Source organism: Mus caroli, chromosome 13 (genome assembly GCF_900094665.2).
Source record: "Mus caroli chromosome 13, CAROLI_EIJ_v1.1, whole genome shotgun sequence".
Taxonomy (NCBI): domain Eukaryota; kingdom Metazoa; phylum Chordata; class Mammalia; order Rodentia; family Muridae; genus Mus; species Mus caroli.
The window spans coordinates 83,057,230-83,082,151 of NC_034582.1; the positions used below are offsets into that span (position 1 = coordinate 83,057,230).

Sequence of the window (24,922 nt, forward strand, 5' to 3'; positions counted from 1 at the left end):
ATTGGATATTAGTCCTCTATCTGAATTAGGAAAGGTAAAGATCCTTTCCCAATCTGTTGGTGGACTTTTTGTCTTATTGATGGTGTCTTTTGTCTTACAGAAGCTTTGCAATTTTATGAGGTCCCATTTGTCGATTCTCGATCTTACAGCACAAGCCATTGCTGTTCTATTCAGGAATTTTTTTCCCTGTGCCCATATCTTCAAGGCTCTTCTCTACTTTCTCCTCTCTCTGGTTTTATGTGGAGTTCCTTGCTCCACTTAGATTTGACCTTAGTACAAGGAGATAGGAATGGATTAATTCGCATTCTTCTACATGATAACAGCCAGTTGTGCCAGNACCATTTGTTGAAAATGCTGTCCTTTTTCCACTGGATGGTTTTAGTTCCCTTGTCTAAGATTAAGTGACCATAGGTGTGTGGGAAAATCTGTTTTTAAATCATAATATGTGAGTGTGTGAGTTGGACATTTGTTTCTGTGTGTATGCTAAAATGCAATTTTCAATTGCTTTGCCTAGGCCTAAGAATAAAATATAGATTTCTAATACAGTCTAAAATCTTTCCCTAGTTTGTCCTCATTCATCTTTTACCATACTCATTTTAATTTCCTCAAGTTCCTCAAACTTAACACCATCTGGCTCTCCCTGTTCTATTATAAATTTAATCTTCGTAAAGAAAAGGAGAACACAAAATCATCACCTTTGGTCGTCGCTTATTATAGAGAGGCCTGTCTGTTGACTTTGCTCTAATTGTATCTGATCTAGAATCTCCCTATGTACATTAGTCTTACATTCTCATGGGTGAATATCTTCCCAGATATCTATGGGTGCTACAGATCACACTGAATCTATATATGGATATCTCCCAATATGCTTTGCAGTACTGTCAATGAGTGAAAGTACTAAATCTGATCTGTCTTTGTTTTGTGCTGTGGTTCCTCCTTTTCATCATTCTTCTTGCATCTGCGTATACTTTGAGAGTAAAGTAAATATTACTTGAACAAAATAATTTCAACATAGTGACAGGTAATATAATCAACAGGAGTAATGACTAATGAGCAGGTAGCACACACAGAATAGATACACTCAACAAGGACATGACTCATGTATTGAGCAAAGTATATGTCAGCTCAAAAGCTCATGGCAACACTCAAGGAGGATTGCTACTTAAGAGCAGTGAAATATTTATTTCTGGACTTTCTACTTAATACTTTAATATTGGATTGGTTATGTATGACTGGAACAAGAGGAAGGAAAGCAATAGAAAATAAGACTGTTGCTTTACTGTGACTTCAGCAATACCCTCACTGTAGTAATATTAAGCAATTTTGAAGTTGTTATCCCATGCTAGATTGTTAGCTTCAGAATGTCTGGTATATTGTAGTGACTATCGGCTTTCTCAGCTTGTACTCCAGCAACTAATCAATAAAATAATGGATACTGACATGTATAAGATATGTTATGATGACTTGTTTCATGGAGATATTTATTTGGAGAGAAATTGAAGCAATGTATTTTGCTCTGTACAGTATATATTTGATCCTCAGTATTAAAAAAAAGTCAACTGTTACATATTTTAAAATCATTATTCTAGGTATCAGGTATATTAGGTAAGAATTTTTCCCTTGAATAACAACTGCATACCTAAATTTATCAGTAAGATTTTAAATGTGTGTGTGTGTGTGTGTGTGTGTAAATCAAAGATTAAGCTTCTAAAACACAATAATAGAACGTGTCTTTTCAAATTTGAACTGTGAATAAACTATGAACAATGTCTATTACCTTCCTTAGGATTAACAATGATAAAGATAGACTAATTTTGACATTTGGCTATAAAATATTTAAAATTGTTAAGCATCCAAGTATTTTCTAAGATATTCTGATTATGAGTAAGATTATTCATGATTCATCAAACCTTGTAGAGTTGAAAACTATTACACATACAAATAGCAACTTAGACAGATGGGTATATTCTAGAAATACACACACAAAGGAATGGCTAAAGGCAAATTTCTTTAGAAAGATAAAAATAAAATAAATATATTTACATGAGTAGATTTGTGAGTTTTTAGAGCAAACCTCCATCTATCATTTTGTTTAAGATGTCTTCTTAAAGGATCTTGCACACTGGCATTGATTTATTCTCTAGATGACATATTTTCTGTCAATTCTGAGACCACTTCTTCAAGTAGATATCTAATTTTTATCATGTCAAAACATATCCTGACTCTCTAAGGAAAAATAAACTGACAACTTATATAATTTATTTATTTTTCTGGCATTGTGCAATGAAAACCTTCCAGAATGGGAGTATTTTCCCATGTTTTCTACTTAAGAAAATGTGATCTATCCACTGCACAGAGGGAGACAGCATTGGTGCTGGTGTTTAGTTGGATGTGTGATTAATTTTTTATAAAAGAAAAAATGTATATGGCAATTTTTTGAGTAGTTGACACACAGACTACATTTTATCTTTAAATGAGGTTTCTGAAATAATCAGTTTAGTTGTATTTTTAAATGTAATCCATCAATGGTGAGCAATAACTCTTCAGAAAGGAAGCCATTCTGTCTTCTCAATTTTCTTCCTTCATTGCTCATCCTTTCTAAATTAAGTTTTAAACAAGTTACTTTCATATATGAGCAACACATGAATGAGTTTTATTCAAGCTTAATGTTTTGTTGTAAGTTAATCAAATAGTACTTATAAATGAAATTTATTGTAAGTTAATCCCACCAAATACATATTTCATTTAATTATGATATGTTAGACAGAATTTTTATGCAATCCTTTAGGAATTCCTATGCTTTAAATATATCTTCAATATGCAATGCTTATCAGTCCTCTAATGACCTTGCCTGTGTCTCCTTTGACATTGCACCGTCTGGATCACTCAAGCAGATTCTGCTGTCTTAGTGTTTCATCTGTGAAAATCATAACTGATAAACTTCTTGAATTACTGTTCATCAGGAATCCTTATGAAGGTTCTACCTAAAAATAACAAAACTGTGTTTAGGTTCACAGTCAACTTCCATGGAAGCATTTCTCCGAGTTCCTAACCAATGGTCTTCTACCATGCTGTGGTCCTAAACTTGACTACATAATCATAACTTTGTACAAAAAGCCCCACTAAGATGGTTTCCAGGCCTGTCTGTAGTGGCAGAGGCAGCAGAACCTCTGACTTCATGATCAACCTGATCTACAGAGCAAGTTCCAGGACAACCAGGGCTATACATAGAAACCATTTCTCAAAGACTAAAAACAAAGACAAAACAAAAACAAATGAACAAACCAACAAAAATGATGGCTTGAGTAGCCCATCCAAAGTTAAAAGATAGTTTCTGCTTCCTAAAACGCTCACTGAAGATCCTATGGTAATAATACCTGATTTGTGGATATTTCTCACTCATAATTGTATTATATCAAAATCTTTCCCGAGAGAGAGAGAGAGAGAGAGAGAGAGAGAGAGAGAGAGAGAGAGAGAGAGAGAGAATGAATTCAGAATTCTTTGGCATTGGGCCCTACAATTCCACATTTGATTAGTTGTGACTTTCTGTAATGGTTTCCATTTATCACAGAGAAATTTCCTCAATAAGGAATGAGCACTACACTTGCCTCTGTTATTAGGAAACATATTTAGAATATACTTAGATGTTTAGTAACGTGGTGATTATAGGTTGTCCTCTAACATCTATGATTTTACCAGCCCTGGGAAATTGTCTATTTTTCCAGAACAAGGCATACTTTTACTCTTAAATCCACTTGCAGAACTTTTGGTTTCTGCCAAGATAGGTGTGTCATTAATGCAGCCTTGCAGTTACCATGCCATGCTGGTCACCGTTGTGGTTCATTGGCACCATGGCTGTGCAAGACTCTTGGTTGTTTCCCTCCTCCTGATACTAAGAAAGCTATTCCATAGGAAGGAGGCATTCAGGTAAATTCCACCCAGCTCAGAAGCATCTGAAGTGTGAAGAGTATTAAGCAATTACTGAAGGATTTTCTTGGGCATCTCTGATTAGACACCCAAATGACATCTTTCCAGCTGTTAGCATTTGGGTAAATGGTCTTTGCCTTTTGGAGGGACCATTTGTCAGTCCAGATGAGAACATTTTTATTTAAACTGTATGAGTATATTTATAAACAGTCTTTAGTATATTAGAGGTTAATTTTTAAGTAAATAATGAACAATGAGAATCTTAATGATTCTTTTCAAATATCTTTCTATTTTTTTATATTTTTCATCTTCCTCCATGGCTAGAGTCTATTTATTTTTCTTATTTCCTTAGATCAGGTCATGCGCATCCATATATTTTCTTCTGTATTACCATGAACCTCCACCTCAGCAATTGTCCTTTTACCCTCCTGGCTTCTGAAGTTATTCAAAGGCTTATATTCACATCTTAAGATTTGAAGCTAGGTACCTCAGAGAAGAAACAATATGTGATTTGCTCTTTCTGTGTCTGAGTTACCTTGCTAAAACAACTCCTGCACTAGCAGCTTAGAGACCATTGAGGATAGAGGAGCAGAAAGATTGCAACAGCCAGAGGACCAACAAGTTTGTATCTCCTAGGAAGGCCAGAATTTGTACTCATAAGTCTCACAAACATGGCTGCCTGAACACAAGCTAAACAAGGACAAATAGGCATGTCAAAGTAGACAGAGAAAGACAGCATAGACCTCAACCCTACTCAGTGAACCTCAGGCAATTACTTAGCAATACTCAGAGTTGAAGAAATAGTCTTCCTCATGTAAGAGCATAATTGGTTATCCAAGACCAACCCTTAAACCATACATAGAAGTAATAGGAAGGAAAGGAGAATGTAAAATAATATTTTTAAATTAAAATAAGAAGTAATTAAAAAGTATTTCAATTCCATTTTGGTTTCATATTTTAAAAACCTCACCATAAGTTTGTATAGTTAGATTTCAGTAAAGGAGTTGAAAGCCATGTTGGATTCTAAGTTTAATTAAGAGAAATTACAGAACCACTGTCTCATAATGCCTTCCTGTAGTTTTTATAACATTTAGATGTCAATGTAGACACTTCCAAGTTCAATAAAATATGAAGACATGCATTCTAGTTAGTCATGTGTCACCTCAACACAAGGCAGAGTCATCCAGTAAGATACTTCAAATAAGAAAATGACTGAATCACATTGGCCTATAGGCAAGTCTGTGAGCGGTTTTCTTGATGATTGAGGTGGAATGGACCAGACCACTATAGGTAGTGCATCCCTAGGACAGGTGGTCAAAACAAAACAACAAAAACAAGAACAAAACAAAACAAAACAAACAAAACAAAACAACCTGAGCAACATCTGGAGAGAAACAAGCTATTGAGCAGTAAGCAGCACTCCTCCATGGCTTCTTCCTGAGTTTCTGCTTCCATATTCTTGCCTTGAGTCCCTTCCCTGACTTCCCTAAAAGATAGACTGTGAAATGGAAGTATAAGCTGCCAAGGACCAGCCTCAGCTTGGAAGGAAGTTCTGAGAAAGGGCTGTCTGGGAGTGGTGAAACAAATGACTTGAGGTCAAACCATGGGTCCAAGCTAGAGGCCTATGTTCTGCTTGAGACAGTTTCCAGATTGCTTTCTCTCTATTGTACTTTCTCTGGAAATCTCCAGACAACTCTCTCTATATATATATTTTCTGCTTGAGACAGTTCTCAAAGCAGTTCTCTCTTGCTATTCTGAAATATTCTCTGAATAGATCATTCCTTGCAGACCATAAACCCAGTCATTTATTTTACATATCAACCAGTCATTTATTCCTGGTTGCCTATTGATTATCCAATGAATCTGCATCCTGTGACCCCAGCCCTATGATTCTTAGGAGACAGCAAGCACACATTCTCTTGTACCACTGCAAAGGAATTCAGAGATCTGACTGCCTCTATTAAGCACAGATGATAATCTAACTGGGTGAGACCCCACCCTGAAATTACCATTTCTACCATACCTGGACCTAACCTTGCTCTGTCCCAGGCCAACCCTGAACTCAGGAATCTGTCTGCCTTTGTAAGCCTAAACAAACAAACAAACAAACACACAAACATACAAACAAACAAAAGAAAAAACTTAGCTGGGTAGGATCTCCTATGATCACCAATTCCTAAATCTCTTTATCTCTTTTTTTTTAGTATCTTTCTGACAAATTGGCTCTCAGGACAGCTGCTTTGTTCCTTTGTATTTGTGAAGCCTATTTTGTAATTCACATTGCATCCTTTTTTTTTTGAGAAATTATATATTTTTGAAACCACATTCTTTCTCACAGTCTTAAGAGATATCCTGAAGGTCCCAGCATTTACTATTTTGCTGAGATATTAACACACCTTCATGTCCTGGACTCATTCTGTCTCTGGTTATCATGGAGTCATTAACACTAACAGGGAGGACATTCCTTGAAGGAGAAACATAAAATATGTACATTATTATACAAACAACCCTTAAACCCACAGAAGTCATGACACTCTCATGGAAACCAACAACTGTTGCCCCTGCCTGAGGGCAGGAACCATGTCATTCTGTTCCTACCAAGGCCATGCCAGACTTGGAAATAATCCAAATAAATCCTTTCTTCCCCAGGTTGCTTTTAGTTAAAATGGTTTAACAGAGCAACAGAAAAAATAAATTAGGATAGTGTGTGTTTGGGGGTGGGGTGTCTATGTGTGTGTCTGTGTGGTATGTGTGTATGAGGGTCTTTGTATGTGTATGTATGTATGTATGTATGTATGTATGTATGTATGTATGTGTTTGTGTGTGTGTGCATGTTTGTGTTTCTCCAATGTAGAATTTCAAGATAAGTGTTGAAATGCAAGGCAAAATACATTTAAACAAATAATAAACTACAAATAGTGTTAATTAATATCATAGATTGGCATTCATAAAATGAATAAATTTAAAAATAAGTAAATAAAACAGTGTATTTACTTAAGAGATTTTTCAACATTTTACCTAAAAATTTTAATAATAGATATTAATAATTTAAAATGCATATTGTGTTCATTTTGGATCTTCCTTACTGAAACTCTATTGTTGAACAGCTATGTGTTTTAATTGCCTCATCATTAACCTTCAACAGCTGAGTAAATTTCTCTAACATTTACAATGTTAGCTGCCCAACAGATTCAACAAAAAGAGAAAATATTTAATATTTAATCAATCAGAAATGAAAGCACTCCTTACCATAATCGAGTAAATTATAAAACTTAATTCATTTTGATACGATTCAGAAATCTGAGGGAAAAGAATGGAATTGATTTGTATTGACTGAAAAAATATATTTTAGATGAATGTATCATCAGCTGTTGACAGTGAGTGGACTGTATAAGTATTTATTACCTTACTGGTGATGACTGTAAAAAACATATTCAGTGTCAAAATACATTTACCAAAATTAATAAGCGTCAATACAGTATAATGTATTAACAGCAAAAAAAATGCTATAGCAAAGAAAATAAATGGCTCTTTTGGTCTATTGTATTAATGTATTATTATCATGCATTTATTAATTCAAGGTAGTCTTATATTATTTCAATCAAATAGGTAAAATTAATAGAATGGTCAGGTTGTATGTTTTAGTGTTGACCTATGCTAAACAGCATCTTACCCTAGAGAGATTCATTTTAATATTAATTTGTTGGATATGGGAAAGAGAAATTAAAGTTAAGCTTAATCAAATAAGTCTTATTTAATTTAGACTATTTCTGACTGTAAACATATGTCATGGCCATAGAATTCATATCTGCCTTGCCTAAGTCTCTCAACTATTGGTTGAAAAAGAAGTGAAGAAAGTGTTTTCAAGGATTAACTAACCACTGGACTCTCAGGAATAGTCAGTGAGGAGGTATTCTAATTTTCAATGCACACTACCACTATTATGTACATAGCAACCATATAATGAAAGCATCCAGAAAGAGAATCAAAAGGAAAAAGCTATTATTATGGACATAGATGTTAAACAAATATCATGATTTATAATACTTGTGTATTTGAAGTAAATACAAGGAATGAAAAAATTACCTTGATTTATTTAAAATATAATGAATCTTAAAAAAATGTTTATGATAAACTCTGTCAAAGAATTCACCACTATTCCAGTAAAAAAATAATAGAAATAAGTAAGCATAGTTTAAGAGGTATTTGCATTAAAATATTACATAGGATTTTAGATTCAACATTTAAAAAGCCATGAAGAAAACAATGAAGGTATTTAGAAGCATTTGTTAATAAGCAGTATTTAAAACACTGAAAAGCTGAATAGCAGGACTTGATACATTAGATGTGAGTTTAGCAGACCCATTCATATTCTTAAGTCATGGACATTAAATGCAATTTGTCTTTCAGTGTGTATGTGTATATAAGTAAACCTTAATTATGTTTCTACTTATAAAATAATAAATACTCTTGTTTAAACAATGAGTTGTAAAGCACTCCTGTGAGTAAAAACTAGACTTTGAGATTAATATTTAAAATCAAATGAGACTTTATAAGGATTCATAAGAAAAATTGAGTCAATGTTAACTGGAGATCCTCTGTCTGTAAAGCATCCCTTTCAGTGAGCAAATAGGTTTTGTTTAGTAGTAAGGTTATGGAGTCAGAGAAGTTTGCTGAAGATTGGACAGCCAATCTTCAATGCAAAGAGGATACAACACATATTAGACAGTACATTCAGTGATATTTACCACAGTGGTTACTAGAATGTCTAATAAATGAAATGACTGCCTTTCTCAGGGCATAATACCCTTGATTGGTTCTAGCCAGCTGAGTCCCAGCCATTTGTTGTGATTGACAGCTTTTAGTATCTCTCTTGATCTCACTTATTCACTTAATTTATTGTTCTCCATGATTAAAATTGTGTGCAGTTATAATAATAGTAAACATTTGAGGCTGAACATTTGCAAACTAGTTTTGCTTTAAAATAGAATAAATAATAACTAGGAGGAATAATTATATTCTCACAATTCAGAAATATGTAATTATTACATATTTCACAGTCTAGATATGTGTTCTTTGTCCAGCAAACTTGGCCATGGTTAAATCCACATGGCTTGCTGATTTGGTTTATCCAAGACACCTTCATAATTTTTATTTCAAGTCAATGATACTATAATGTTTGGGTAATTCTGTTTTGCTGATATCTGTTATTATACATGTTTGTGTGTTTGGTTTAGTTGTCAATAATTTAGTCATTAGTTAATATCAAGATAAAATACATTTATTTATAGAAAATATTGTGGGTGGGAGACATAGCTGCTTTTATATCTCTTCTGAGTTTCTTATTTTGTGGATTATTTACAGTTCAGTATCCTAGCCCACACCTTCACAAGCTTAATTCAGCCAAACACATATGGTCAGAGTTGTCTCCAAATATGTATATTGTATTTATGTATGTGATCATGCATTAATAAGTTATATATTTACACATTTATATATTCTTCTAAGAATAAGGATATGGATAAACATTTTATGAAATAAGATGGCTTTGTATGAAAAACAACACAGAAAGGTTATATGACTTAATCCTGAAAATAAGAAAACTTTTTTCAAATTCTAATTTTTGCTTCTAATTAGTATAATTTTTAAACCCATTTATATTGAATAGAATCTAATATTACTGCTTTTTCCAATTAATAATGTACCTACTAATTCCCTTTTTTCATTTGCAATATTCTTCCATTCCATTGCAGACAATATATAAAATGATTTGTCACCCCTTTGTTTATATTTGTTTTTAAGTTTTCCAAATGAATTCTATACATTGATTTTATCTCATCTTCATGTACTAGAGTTAGCCCAGATGTGACTTAAGACTAGCTGATGCCATCTTAATTTTAATGGGTCATATTCACTGACCATTCTAGTCACGGAAAGTAATATAGGATACCTGGCTAGTTGAACAACATTTCCAGTGATCCAGAGGGCATAGCTAGAGAAGTTTTTTTTTTTTCATTTTTTTGATTATATTTAATGCTAACTCCATTAAAGTGATCACATACATAACCCTGTTAAAGTGATCAAGAACCTGCGACTCAATAGATCATAGACTTTAGAGCAAACCTACTACTACTATTCTGCTAAAGTAATATAACAATGAAACAACTTGTAATGACATATTGTTATACATATAGAGGAAAGCATCATTCAACCCTCAACAAAGAAGATTCTTCTTGCAGTAGATACTAATAAACACATAGACCCATAACTGGGCAATATGCAGAAAATGAGAAACTTTGAAGTACTCAGCCCAAAATGGTATACTCACATGAAGTCACTTTCTTCAAGGTTCAAAGAACAATGCAGAAAAGGATGAAGAATGATTATAAGACAGGTCGGGCTGGAGAGATGGCTCAGCCGTTAAAGGCTAGGCTCACAACCAAAAATATAAGACAGAGGTGACAGGTGACTCTGAAGTAGCAGCAGTAATATACAGAATTACAGAGACTGTGAAAGTATACATAAGACTTACATAGTTCAAAATAGACCAAAGGTCAGCACTAAGAAGGGGACATGTACACAAATTCCTAATCTGAACTAAGAAACAATTTAAAATTGATACCTTCTAGGACAGAGAAAATAAGGTGTTTTTTTTTTTTTTTCAATAGAGCACCACTGGGTATGTCAACCACAATCCAGGGCAGAATTAGTTAGTCAATGAGAAGTTTAAATACATAATATTTTTCATTCCACTAGTTAAAGTTTTTGTCTTTTGTTGAAATTGAATAATTTCCTTTACAACCTATTTCCTGTCCCTTAAATTTAGTGTATCATTGCTGTGCTGTTTATATAAGTTGAAGTTTATCCTATAAATACTACAAATCTGTATTTACCTTTTACTAAAAGAGACTATATATTTGGATATTCACCAATTTACATTAAAATAGGACACCAAACTTAAGCAGTACTCATTTTGAAACACATCTCCCATGCTCTGTAACATGAACTCTAACATAAACATGTCCTTCATTTCTTACTGGCTTACATGTACTTAGCATTTTAACCACAGGTTTGTTGAATAACAGATTTATGGCTTTGCGTGTTCCTTTTCATTTATTGCTAGTTGTGTTTTTTTTCCTAATCAGAAACATTTAGACAAAACTAGAGTGTGTATATTTTTTAACTTCACTCAGTAAAACCAATTCTCATACTCATTTGGTTATACTTTATGCAACATAAACATACCCATGCAAGGAGTTTCAACATTATGAAGAGAGAAGCCATCAAGCATTTAGCTAGAATCATGGTTAATAAATAGTTCTGTGTTTTAAAAATGTAACACACATTAGAATCTTGTAGTAATTGTATTCAAGTTTGCATCTGTCTTAAATGGCTTCTATCCCTAGTGTTTATACAACATAATTTGCAAAAACAAGTGTTGTTAGGAAATGAATAAGTAAATTAGGTTTCTTTCCTTTCCACATGGTGAGCATTTCAATCTTTCACAGTAAACTTTTCTTAAAATTTAAGTGGCCTTTCCCCCTTCTTTTAACCACCTAATGGGGCTTCAGCCTTCATTTCTTGTGAGAAACACCTTAGAGTTTTAATCTCCAAGGATACCATATTTGATGCCCCTTCATGAGTACCACAAGAGGCATATGTTCTGTTAGACATATGTCTGATGATGTGGGAGGAGCTGCAATGCAAGATAATGGAACTAAAAGTACTTTAGAATGCAACACTAAATATATATGCATATGTTTCTACAGCTGCCTCATACTCTCTAATGGGATATAGAGACGTTTCTAAAAATAAGACAGCTCTCAGTGGAGGAAAGTATACCAACAGCTGCTTGTATCTTCTAACATCCTGGGTGTCAAAGGCATTTTCTCAAAGTGTGGTTAAAGGCTGCCTGCCTCTGAGTCTTCTAGCTGAATGAAACATTCTTAACTCCATTCCCTGAGATGCTCGTGTGATAGGGGTTGCACATAAAAAAGTGAGTTTGGTGACAAATATATTTAGATTCTTTATGAAAGATGAAGCTTGAAAAAATCAATTATTCCAAGGGAATTATTTTAATGAGCTTTCCATATACTTAATTAAAAACTACTTGGATATTAAAAGTTCAGGCTTATGTTGATTTGACATTTATTCAGTGAATGAATTTGACAACAAAACTTTAATTATTCCTCACACTAAACTAAATAAAGTCTACAAAAGATATACATTTAGAGTCAAATAAAATCAATAAGAAACTGGATATGTATTGGCAGTTGTAGTTGTGGTTTTCACTGGCATGCCTGTGATGGAATCTACATAACATTTTAAACAGAACTTTAATATATATACACATAGACATAGACATATTGCTGAACATTCACAATGACAAACAGTCTAAACAATGGTCATGAGTATTGCCAAAAACTGAGAAGGCCTAGGATGAAGTGCATATTTTTACACTGAAAATTTGTTAAATAATACTGTTTTAAACTGCTAATTTGTGCTCAATTTATGGGACAATTTTTAATGAATTGATATATTTTATAAGAGCACACCATAATGGTTAGAGCATTAAACTCCACTGCAGACCCTCTGGGCCCATATGACTTTTCTGCTAGTAACTAGTATCTTGTATCTTCTAACATCATATGTTTAAGATTAAGTAACTTAATGTGTTAAAGTTCAGAGGAGATGACTACTGTGAAAATGTTAGCTACTGTTATGAATGATTTAGCACCTAATGATACTATTCATGGCAACTTCTGTCTTCTAAGGTTAACAGATAAAAATACAGGAAACAGCTGAATATGAATTTCAAATAAATGATGAATATGTTTGAGAATAATCTTCTCCAAAAATATTGTTGGGAAATATTCAGAAAAACATTCTGATTTATACAAAATTCAAACTAGGAGTCTAATATTTTATTTTGCTGAATCCAGCAATCTTATTTTTCTTCCTCTTATAATAGCAAATAAAAAAAACTAGGATGTTGACAGATGGATGATGATTAGCTAATACATAGTGATTTTAGGTGTGGAAAAATTGATCTTTTGTTAACATTCAAGCAAATATTATTAAATTGACCTACACATCTATATTATTAATCTCCATTATTATTCGAGGAAGATGAAGGAAGTGATTTTTTAAACTTCTGGCTAGCTGTACCAACTGGAACCTTTCTGTGTACACATCAGTTTGTGTTAAATTCTATAGGCAGTTTCTTTCAATATAGGGAAGACTTCAGTAAAATATTTTTCATCTCAGGAATTGATTGAAGTTGCTAGGAACACCACGGTGTTAAAGATTCTGAATCCCTTGTGTCTATAGTTTGTAAAATTTTTTATTTGATGACATTTAAAATTCTCAAAGATGTGTGTAGGTGTGTTTTCTTTTAGGCCTAGTGGGCTCATATTTTTAAATAGCTCATATCTTTTAGGACATGAACTCAAATCTTTATAGTTTCCCCTTACCAAAAGTTTATCTATGAAATGCAGTAAATACCCATTTCCTTACGCTATAGGACAATTTAATACAATTACACTAATAAACATTCTACATGACACCCAGAGAATGTAAATATCCTGTGTGAGTTCTATCTTTTCAGAAATTAGCAGTACTGGAGATCATTTGACCTATACTTTCAGAAGACTGGGGAGTTAATTCAATTAGAAAAAATGTTTTCTGTACAAGCATGAAGACCTGAGTTCTGACCTCCAGACCACTCATGTCCAATCTTGGTGCTCTTTCTGTGGAATAGGAGGTTGAGACAGAAGGTCCTGAACATTGTGAAGCCCATCTCCCCAATTGATGTCCGCTGTGGACAATGCACTTACTATCCTTCACATAAGATGGAGGAGCATCCTTAATCTCAGGTTGTTATCTGATTTCTACACACACACACTGTCTTAGTCAGGGTTTCTATTCCTGCACAAACATTATGACCAAGAAGCAAGTTGGGGAGGAAAGGGTTTATTCAGCTTACACTTCCATACTGCTGTTTATCACCAAGGAAGTCAGGACTGGAACTCAAGCAGGTCAGAAAACAGGAGCTGATGCAGAAGCCATGGAGGGATGTTCTTTACTGGCTTGCTCAGCCTGCTCCCTTATAGAACCAAGACTACCAGCCCAGAGATGGGGGAATCTCTCCACTTTATCACTAATTGAGAAAATGCCTCGCAGCTGGATCTCCTGGAGGCATTTCCCAACTGAAGCTCCTTTCTCTGAGATAACTCTAGCCTGTGTCAAGTTGACACACAAAATCAGCCAGTGCAATTGACCCCTTGTCAACTTGACACACAAACACATCACTAGTAAGCCTCAACCCTCACATTCTTATTCATCCCCAAGATCTAAATAACTTTAAAAGTCCCACAGTCTTTACATATTAAAAGCTCAATCCCTTTAAAATGTCCAATGTCTTTTAAAATTCAAAGTCCCTTAACTGTGGGCTCCACTGAAATATTTTCTTCCTTCAAGAGGGAAAAATATCAGGGCACAGTCACAATCAAAAGCAAAAATTAAACTCCAACTGTCCAATGTCTGGGATCCAACTCACGATCTTCTGGGCTCCTCCAAGGGCTTGGGTCACTTCTCCAGCCCTGTACTTTGTAGCACACAGCTTTTCCTCTAGGCTCCAGATACCCTTATCTACTGCTGCTGTTGTTCTTGGTGGTCTTTCTTTGTCCTGGCATCTCCAAAACACTGTATGACCCCTTCAGTCTTGGGTCACCAATTGCAAATGAGGCTACACCTTCACCAATGGCCTTCCATGGCCTCTCACAGTGCCTAGTCTCAGTTGCTCTTCATGACCCCTTCATGCCTTCAAAAGCAGTACCATCTGGGTGACTCTTACACATTACCAAGTCCTGCTGCAGCATGAGGTACAACTTTGGCTATCTGGAACACAGCCTCTTTGTGCTTTCAGAAAACACTTCCTAGAAGATGTCACCTCAATGATGCTGGTCTTTTCTTAATCACAGCTAATTTCTTAGCTCCAGCTAACCAGCATCAATAGCCCCAGCAATGCAAAGGTTTCACTTTCATAGTTCTGGTATCTTGTTAATCACAGCTGATTCTTCAGCCCCAGCTAAACAGAACCACAGAATCTTCACAATCAAAATAACAATGGCCCTGAAAAGAGGCTTTAATCTTCCCTCTGAAATTTCACAAGCCAGGCCTCCATCTTCTGCACTGTTCTCAACATTATCTTCCAAGCTCCTACACAACATCTGACAGAGCTCTTAACACCGAATGGATCTTCTAGCCCAAGTTCCAAACTCCTTCTACAGTCCTCCCCCAAACATGGTCAGGTTGTCAAGGAATACCCAACTATGCTGCTACCAATTTGTCTTAGTCAGGGTTTTTATTCCTGCACAAACATCATGATCAAGAAGCAAGTTGGGGAGGAAAGGGTTTATTCAGCGTATACTTCCATACTGCTGTTCATCACCAAAGGATGTCGGGACTGAAACTCAAGCAGGTCAAAAAGCAGGAACTGATGCAGAAGCCATGGAGGGATGTTCTTTACTGGATTGCTTTCCCTGGCTTTCTTAGCCTGCTCTCTTATATAACCAAGACTAACAGCCCAGAGATGGCAACACCCACAAGGGGACCTTCCCCCTTGATCACTAATTAAGAAAATGCCTTACAGCTGGATATCATGGAGGCATTTCCCCAACTGATGCTCCTTTCTCTGTGATAACTCCAGCCTGTGTCAAATTGACACAAAACTAGCCAGTATACACACACAAACACACACACACAAACACACACATACATACACACACATATACACATGTATATGTATATGTATATGTATATGTATATGTATATGTATATGTATATGTATATGTATATGTATATGTATATGTATATGTATATGTATATGTATGCACATACACACATTTATACGTACATATGCATACTTGCACATGCAACTAACCAGGCACACGCATGCATGCACACACATGTACACACACTCAGGTAGGCACACATTTTCTTGAAAATAAAACAGGAAAGAAATGATATTTTTGTGCTCAGATTTGAGTTAAATTACTTCACATACTCCAAATTTTTAAAATTTTGACTTTTTCTGTGACAACTCTATTTAACTAACTACCAACAGAAAATGCTGAGACCCACAATCACCATCTCTTTTTCTGTGTTTTATGATCCAGTTTTCCTGGTTCTGGAAAGACAGTAATTTGGTCAAGGTAGTCATACATAACTATGAACTGCCAACATTCCCTGGCCATAGCTACATTCTTCAACAAATACTCTGAATCATCCATGTAGGTAGTATTTCAAATACTTTCTCTCTTTTTCACACCAGAACTGGGCCTGGGGAAGGGGCAGACAGTGGTAGACAAATAACTAAGTTACATTGGTACATCAAGCTCACTGTAAATTATGAAAGCAGAAGAGAAATTTTGATGGGAACTGAAGAAAGAAACAGCAAAGCATCAGCGTCTGTGTCTTGGAGCTAATGATTTTCTCTCAGATGAGAAATTAAAAGAAGTCATGATATAGATTGGCTGTAATCGGCCTTAAATCATCTGAGCTAGATTCTCCTGTTAAGGGTCAGTCCTTCTCCATATTTCAGATGTTGCAACCCACAAGCAGTAGGGAATGGCAAATAACTAAGAAACAACCATGGTAACTGTTTAATGTTTTAGAATGTTCTACCCACTGGTTGTTTAGAGATTGTTTTTGCTTGCTTGTTCAGCCATAAAGTTTTTTTGGGGAACATAATTGGAGAACTGCCGGGCTCTGCCTATTACTCAGCTCCTGAAATAATAATAATAATAAAAAAACTTAAAAATACAGCACTTTAAACTCTATTTATAAATAATATCAGGAATTAAAATACTAATAAGACTTAAATATAGAAAATATAACATCTAAAGTACAGAAATTTTATTCTTTTGAGTTCTTTAATATGCAGAAACCAATTTTTATATAGCACAAACATATTCTTCTCCAAAATTGTTACTTATTGCTTCAAATAAATGTGAACTATATTACAGACATCTGTCTTACTTGTTACTGCCTTCTTCCTAATTTGAGATGCTTGCCTAATTTTGGGTATTTCCAAAATAAAGTAGAAAGGACAGATAAGCTGTCTCCTAGGGAGGGAAATCAATTAAATCTTACTTGCATTTTTCTATTTAGACATTATGCAAATAAACATAGAAAGAAAATGGAAATAGTATCATTAAACTTGTCAATTAATACCACTTTCAGTTAATGCTATTTATCAAAGACCTTCCGGTTTCAGGTGTACTTCCACACAATAATGAGCTTTCACTGCTGATGGTCTATGAACTTCATGTGCTTGAAACTAGAGATTCCATCTACATGAACCACTGATCACAGAGAGCTCTCCTGAGAGGTCAAGGCTACCAAGCTTTTCACCACCATCTTGACACTCATACAAGTATTTATTACTGTGCAGGACATAACCTGTGCAACCACATGCCATATCTCTCAGCTGACTAGGATAAGATAACTACAAGAATGATGAATGCAGAACTAGTAGAGAGTGATCCTACCTATGGCTCAGTAGTTAGAATATAAGCTTTAAGTATGACTTGGGTTAGTTATGCCTTCACAAAGGAGTGAGAAAGTATAAATTGAAAAAAGGTTCAAAAATGTATAGTTCTATCTATAAAATAATAAAAAAAAATCCAAATAGATTGAGAAGCAAGAACTTCAGTTAATATCAACTTTATAGGAAGCTTTGTTGCACTAAACCATGTACATTGCATTTCATTTTATAAAGTAATAGCATATTATAAAATTACAAACAGAATTCCTCCTGAAATAGTTTATCAATGGAGCATCCTGTTTCAAACGCCATCCTGTAAAGTTTATTGTGAATTAAATGAAAGCAATTTTCAAGATAGTCATCTTTTAAAATGCAACTGTTTTTATTTCTTGGCACATTAGCAAAGAAGTAAAAATATGTAATTTGAGATGAAAAATAAAAAGTTTCTACAGTTAAACATGAAAAGAATGGAAATGAGATTATCCTTTTTCCATAAATAAAACAATGATGTCTTTGCTGAGATTTGGTTGCTATAGCACCCTGAAGGTGAATCTAAACCCTTTCTCTCCTGAAATTGAATCAAGCTCTAGAATTAAAAAGTAAAAAGTGGAAACTACCACAACCAAAGTAAACTTGATTTGTCTAGATGTTCAAATGATTTTTTTCTAATCTGGAGCTTGTGCTATTGAGAATTCAGGTATGTGACCCAATTTAATGTTTCTCAACATCATAATCACTTGATAATTCATTATAATTTTAAGATAGTCTTATAGCCTATGATCCAAAGTAATGTGACAGATGTCTTTTCTGCAAATAATATAAGTACCAAAAAAACCAAAATAACAAAATCAAAAAACAAACAAACAAACAAAAACTAAATCAATTCTGTCTTTAGGACTTATGGGATTTTATGTCATTATTTATGTCAGTGCTGAGAGTCATCTAACACTCATGTTTTACCAGGCAAGAGAAAACTGATTTCTCAGGGAATTATTAAGTGGTAAACAGGTGAAAAGAGCAGACAATTGTGATCTAAGATGTTCACTGTGTTTACTGGTTGTGTGTTGCCATTTCCCACCTCAGGATGCTTTATCTTCAAATCAAAGCTAACTTACATCAAGGGATTACTGTGGACTTGGAATGGCCTGGCATCCATGAGTGTGGCTTCTCTATTAATGATATGTAAACAATGATGAACTTCCTCTTTTATCTTTGCTCCACATGTTTTCAGTAGGCAAAATTACAGTAAGAGCCATAAGAGATCTTTCTCATGTGTGTATGTGTGTGTCCAGATTCTCCCTACAAAGCTTATTGTGGTGATATGATTATTATTAGGGCTGTATCAAAGATGACTAAGCTAACATGATGAACCTCCATTGATATACACAATGACTTGATCACCTTTTCTCTCCTAAACTGTGGGGGAAACACACGAACCTCAGCCTTGGAGAAACAAGCAAATAAACAAACAAGCACATAAAGAAAACTAACACCTGTTTATTTTTTTAAGACCAAAAAAAATGTAAAATGAGTAATAAGTGCCATTGTTACCTCAATGAAATTACTCTTTCTAATTTAGTTGTATGCATCTGTGCTTGTATTTAATGACAAGTGTTAATTATGCACCTGCAATATGAGACTCTTCTCATTTAAGTAAAATTTATGAAACTATTTTGAAAATACACAGCTAATTGCTCTTTTAAAATGTGTAACTTTGAGTTTGGGGACCTTATTAATCTGTCAATATTTTGACCTACTCCCTGCATGCATGAGAGGCACACATGTCACCACCATTCCCTCTCTTTTGTAGAGCAGTGGTTCTCAATCCGTGGGCCGTAACATCTTTGAGGGTTGAATGACCATTTGCTAGGGATCAGATATCAGATATTGTGTGTATCAGATATTTACATTATGAATTATAATAATAGCAAAATTACAGTTATGAAGTATTAACAAAAATAATGTTATGGGCTGGAGAGATAGCTCAGTGGTTAAGAGCACTGACTGCTCTTCTAGAGGTGCTGAGTTCAATTCCCAGTGACCACATGGTAGCTTACAACCATCTTTCATGAGATCATATGCCCTCTTCTGGTGTGTCTGAAAACAGCTAAAATGTACTCACATACTTAAAATAAATAAATTAATCTTTAAAAAAATTAACACCCTTGACTGTACACATGTCCTCCAAAATGTATATTACATAACATATGTGGACAGTATGAACCTTATAGGTAACTTAATATTGATTTTGAAGTCAGAAGAGGAAAGAACTGAATAAATTATGCTAAGGATGAAGACAAGTCACTAACTTGTATTCATTGAATAATTTTATTTTAATGTACAAAATTGTATTTTTTATTGGGTATTTATTTCATTTACATTTCCAATGCTATCCCAAAAGTCCCCCGCACGCTCCCCCACCCACTCCCACTTCTTGGCCCTGTCCTTCCCCTGTACTGAGGCATATAAAGTTTGCCCGACCAATGGGCCTCTCTTTCCACTGATGGCTGACTAGGCCATCTTTTGATACATATGCAGCTAGAGACACGAGCTCCGGGGTACTGGTTAGTTCATATTGTTGTTCCACCTATAGGATTGCAGATCCCTTTAGCTCCTTGGGTACTTTCTCTATCTCCTCCATTGGGGGCCNTGTGATCCATCCAATAGCTGACTGTGAGCATCCACTTCTGTGTTTGCTAGGCCCNNGNATAGNCTCACAAGAGACAGCTCTGTCTGGGTCCTTTCAGCAAAATCTTGCTAGTGTATGCAATGGTGTCAGGGTTTGGAAGCTGAATATGGGATGAATCTCTGGGTATGGCAGTCGCTAAATGGTCCGTCCTTTCATCTCAGCTCCAAACTTTGTCTCTGTAACTCCTTCCATGGGTGTTTTGTTCCCAATTCTAAGAAGGGGCAAAGTGTCCACACTTTGGTCTTCGTTCTTCTTGAGTTTCATGCGTTTAGCAAATTGTATCTTATATCTTGGGTATCCTAAGTTTCTGGGCTAATATCCACTTATCAGTGAGTACATATTGTGTGAGACAAAATTGTATTTTGATCAAATAATAATCAACTATGAAAGAATTCAGCACCATAAAAATGAGGCAAGAGGTGGTGCACTAAGAAGGTGGAAGAAACACTAACATACTCTTGGTTGGTACAAACTCTAACATACTCTTTTATGGGCATGGCACGGCTGACAGGTTCCATACCTAGAAATATGCCTTTCTTGCCAATAGAGGAACAGTTCAAATATAAGGTTCCCCATGTGTCAGTGAGTACACCCAAGAGGAGACTTCTCCAGTTTATCCCTTGATCTAGCTGAACACTGCTAAACACTCTCCTCCCACATATTCTCCGTGATCCCCTCCTCAGTCTTAGAGTGAATTTCAGAATATATTATTTTTGAAGGAAGACAACCAATCGTGTTTATTTAAACAAAGTTATCATTTATATTTCTGAAAGTGGAAGAAATATTTTACAAGCCATTAGCAATTATTATCTGTCAAAGCATCATTGCCCTCATCAAATCTGATATGCTCTTTTCTTTTGCTCCCATTTCTTGAAACATTTCCAAATATTTCATAGGAGTGCTCAGTAATAAAGGCTTTATTTTCAGGCTTCTATTGACATTTATGAATTTTCTTTTATGTCCACATAGCTGTGTGACTCAGACATATAGGGCAAATATTACAGAAACCGTGACTTGAAGGTTCAGTTTGTAAAAGAGGATGTGAGCCTGAAATACATCTTATATTTGTTTAATATTTCACTTTTTATTTATTCTTTTCTCATATATTCCAGCCACAATTTTCTCTTCCTCCTCTCTTTCCAGTCACCCCACCTCACTTCTCCTTCAGACCTTCTCCTCAATTTCCCCTCAGAAAAGGGCGGGCCTCTCTGGGACATCCACCATACATGGTACCATGTTGCAATAAGAGGGCAACTTCACTCATATAAAGAATAGAAGCCAACCCAGTAGAGTTCCATGAGAACACCAAGCTATACCACCATTCCACATATGCAGAGGACCTAGGTTAGATGAAAATAGGCATCTCCCTGATAGTTCACTCTCTGAGCTCCTATGAGCTCTGGCTAGTTAATTCTGTGAGGCATTTTCTTGTATCTTGGATCCCTCTGGCTTTTACCATCCTCCCCTCTCTTCTTCAACAGGATTGCCTGAATTCTGTTTAATGTTTGGCTGTGGGTTTCTACATCTGCTCCCTTCAGGTGCTTGGTGAGGGCTCTCTGATGATGGTCTGCGATGCCATGAGAGGAAGCTGACATATTAAACTGCTTGGAGTGCCAGGAAACAGAGTCTGGATACACCTAAGACCTAGGATAGAACAAATATGACTGGCAAAGTTAATTAATTAGTTAGTTAATTAATTAATTAAAAATGCCAACAAAATGATTCCTATTGATGATCTACCATACTTGTAGACCATGTCCTAGCATAATATTTCGCCTTTATAGACAAGTGTTTAATTTATTTTTATCATTTAAAGGAACCAAACTCCTATGAAGAAGACATGGATACTCAAAAGTACCATTTTTCAAATAAAACATCACAAACCTAGCATTTGGTAAATTATTTTAATTTCAAAGGGAATACTAATAGTATAGTACAGTAGTAGTTTTTTTTTCCTGTTTAATTGTTTGGATTATAAGGCAATGCCATAAATACAGATTGTAAAGGCCAAGTAGATTTTAAAGGTTATGCCAGTGGATTACAAAATATGCTCTCTAATGACCTTCAACACAGAATAGAATGTTAATTGATCTTCTAGGAATGATCCTCTTAAAGGTTTTTGGTTTAATTAAACAATAGTGGTGTTTAATCCAGTTCAGATAAAATTTTGTTTTTTAATTAAATAGCAAGCCACATTTTAGAAACAGAGGTTCAGTCTTCACAGAGTGGCTATTTCAGTAGAAACAAAAATCATTTTTTTTATATAATATGCCTCAAAGACAAGTGTATTTTTCTAATTCTGCTCTCCATTCTCTTGTAAATGGTTTGTAGGGAATTTTAACTAACTTCAGTAAGGTTCTGTGTTAACGTAATTGCAAACTAAATCTTTTTATAATGTTTTGAGTCCTTAGAGTGAAATTCTGTTCTCATCTCTTGTTAAGACATTTATGTGCAGTGGTTTGGGCAGCTAATAAAAGTACCATAGTTGGTCTCTTGCCTATCTTTTCTCTCTTGCCTCTCTTGTTCTCTTACTCTCTTGCTTCTTGCTCCCTCGCTTGTTCTCTCCCCCTTTTTCCTTCCCCATTCTCTCCACGTGGTCATAGCCGGCCTCCACTTCTCTACTATCTCCTTCTCTCTTCCATTCTCTGCTTCTACTACTCTCTTAACTTTCCTCTCCATACCCTAGCCAGAGCACCCCTCTTCCCCCATGCCTCACTGAGCCCCTGTGGAACATATCTTGATGTTTATCTTTTTATAATCACAGCATCCTTTACAGGCTTCAAATTGGCAGTTCAGGAGACTAGGCCTAGATCTCGATTTCCAAGAATTGGGCAAATCCAGGCAAGTCAGTTTCTGGAAAATCCCCAGGCCTTGGGCAGCTAATCAGAATGTGCCCCTCCATCCATAGCTGCCCCACCTGAAGCAAGGAAGGACAATGGGTCAGCCACAGTTTCTGGAACATCCCTAGATATAGCACCAAACAATTAAGATAAAGGTCACCTACCCCTCCCTGGAATTTCCACTAATGCACTTTAAATTAGGCCTGTAATCTCACTTGGGAATCTCCATCCTGGTAAATGGAAGACCCCAACACTCTGGACTTCTGCAGAATAAACCACTCTTTGCTTTTAAAAAAAAGTACAATAGATGATTGACTAAAAAGAAAGTTATGACCTCTCTCTGAAGCCTGAGTACCCTGAGTTTGAATTACCAACGTGGTAGTGTTAGATGAGGCTAGCAGAAACTGAAGGAAAGGTTATCCAGTTACTGCCCAACCTGGGGATCCATCCCATATACAGTCACCAAACCCAGACACTACTGTGGATGCCAACAAGTGCTTGCTGACAGGAGCCTGATATAGCTGCCTCTTGAAAGGCTCTGCCAGTGCCTGACAAATACAGAAGTGGAGGTTCACAGCCATCCACTGGACTAGCACAGGGTCCTCCATGGAGGAGCTAGAGAAAGCACTCACGGAGCTAAAGGGGTTTGCAGCCCCATAGGAGGAACAACAATATGAACCAACCAGTACCCCCACAGCTCCCAGGGACTAAAACACCAACCAAAGAGTATACAAGGAGGCACACAAGACTTCAGCTGCATGTGTAGTAGAGGATGGTCTTGTGCAACATCAATGAGAGGAGAGGCCCTTGGCCTTGCAAAGGCTTGATGCCCTAGTGTAGGGGAATGCCAGGACAGGGAAGCAGGAGTGGGTGCATTAGTGAGCAGGGGGAGGAGGGGAGGGGGGTTGGTGGGGAAATGAGGAAAGGGGATAAAATTTGAAATGTAAATATATAAAAGAGAGAGAGAGAGAGAGAGAGAAGGGTAGACTTCCTAGCTCATATATAGTTAGTTCCTTGATGTGTCTTTATGGCAAGTAAAGAGTATGTGTGGGTGTCTTTTATCTATTATGATAAGAAGACTAATCTAATTCATGGCATTTTACTCATATAATCTAATTTCTTCCAATAGGTCCCAAACAAATGACATTATATTTGGATTAAACATTCAATATTTGAATTTAAGATAACATAGCTATGTAGAGCTTAACATCTAGTGATAATGATTTGGCTGACTGACCAGGTAAAGTGATACCAAACCAAATCCAGACAACTACATGAAACAAAGTTTTCTTTATTTACTTGTATTATCTAAATATTAGTAAAATTTGCAACATGTCCCTATTAAACTGTTAAGGCCAAATTGACATGGTGAAATCTTTCCCTGGTACTGCAGAAGGGAACACCTTAGGAGGCAGGTTCAAGTGACTCCTTGGTAAAGTCTTCAGTTGTCCTTAAAGACTTATAAGAAGAGAAGATTGGGGTACTTCCCCCCATGTTGGAAAGATGTTGTTAACATACAACTGTCTTCAAGTCATTGACATATTTGAAAACAAATCTGACAAGACATGAACTTGGATATCTAGCAACTAGAATGATAGGGAAATACTTTTCGGTCTTCAATCCACAGAGTCTGTGGTGATTTGCTGTAATATCCTTAGATGCCCATACAATTACAAAATCAAATCATTTCATGGAAAGAACAAGTGGAAGTTAATCCTGGGAAATTCTGAGCAGTGTTTTTATTTCAGGAATCAAGGTTGGCAATCATATGATCTCTTGGAATCTCACTAGGCCCTTCCCTTCATCAACACCATTCCCTTATGATTCTACTACTGGAGAATAAGAAGTAAAACTCCAAAGACCTTTATGCATAAAAGCTGTAGTGAGGAAAAAGGTCATCTAGTTCATGGTTTAAAA

The 24,922-nt window shown here is 35.6% G+C and overlaps 1 protein-coding gene across 2 annotated transcripts in view; it reads left to right on the forward strand.

Annotated features, from left to right (window-relative positions):
* The window catches only part of Edil3 (EGF like repeats and discoidin domains 3), a 482,678-nt gene that overhangs the window by 353,114 nt on the left and 104,642 nt on the right, over positions 1–24,922 (forward strand). Inside the window, exon 10 of one of the 2 annotated variants that reach the window (XM_021180302.2) lies at positions 11,697–12,764. The exons of the other annotated variant lie outside the window; for it this stretch is intronic. Within the exon in view, the coding sequence (XP_021035961.1) occupies positions 11,697–11,714 (18 nt within the window). The 3' untranslated portion in view covers positions 11,715–12,764. Of the gene's footprint in view, positions 1–11,696; positions 12,765–24,922 lie in introns of those variants that run through there. 2 annotated transcript variants of the gene reach the window in all.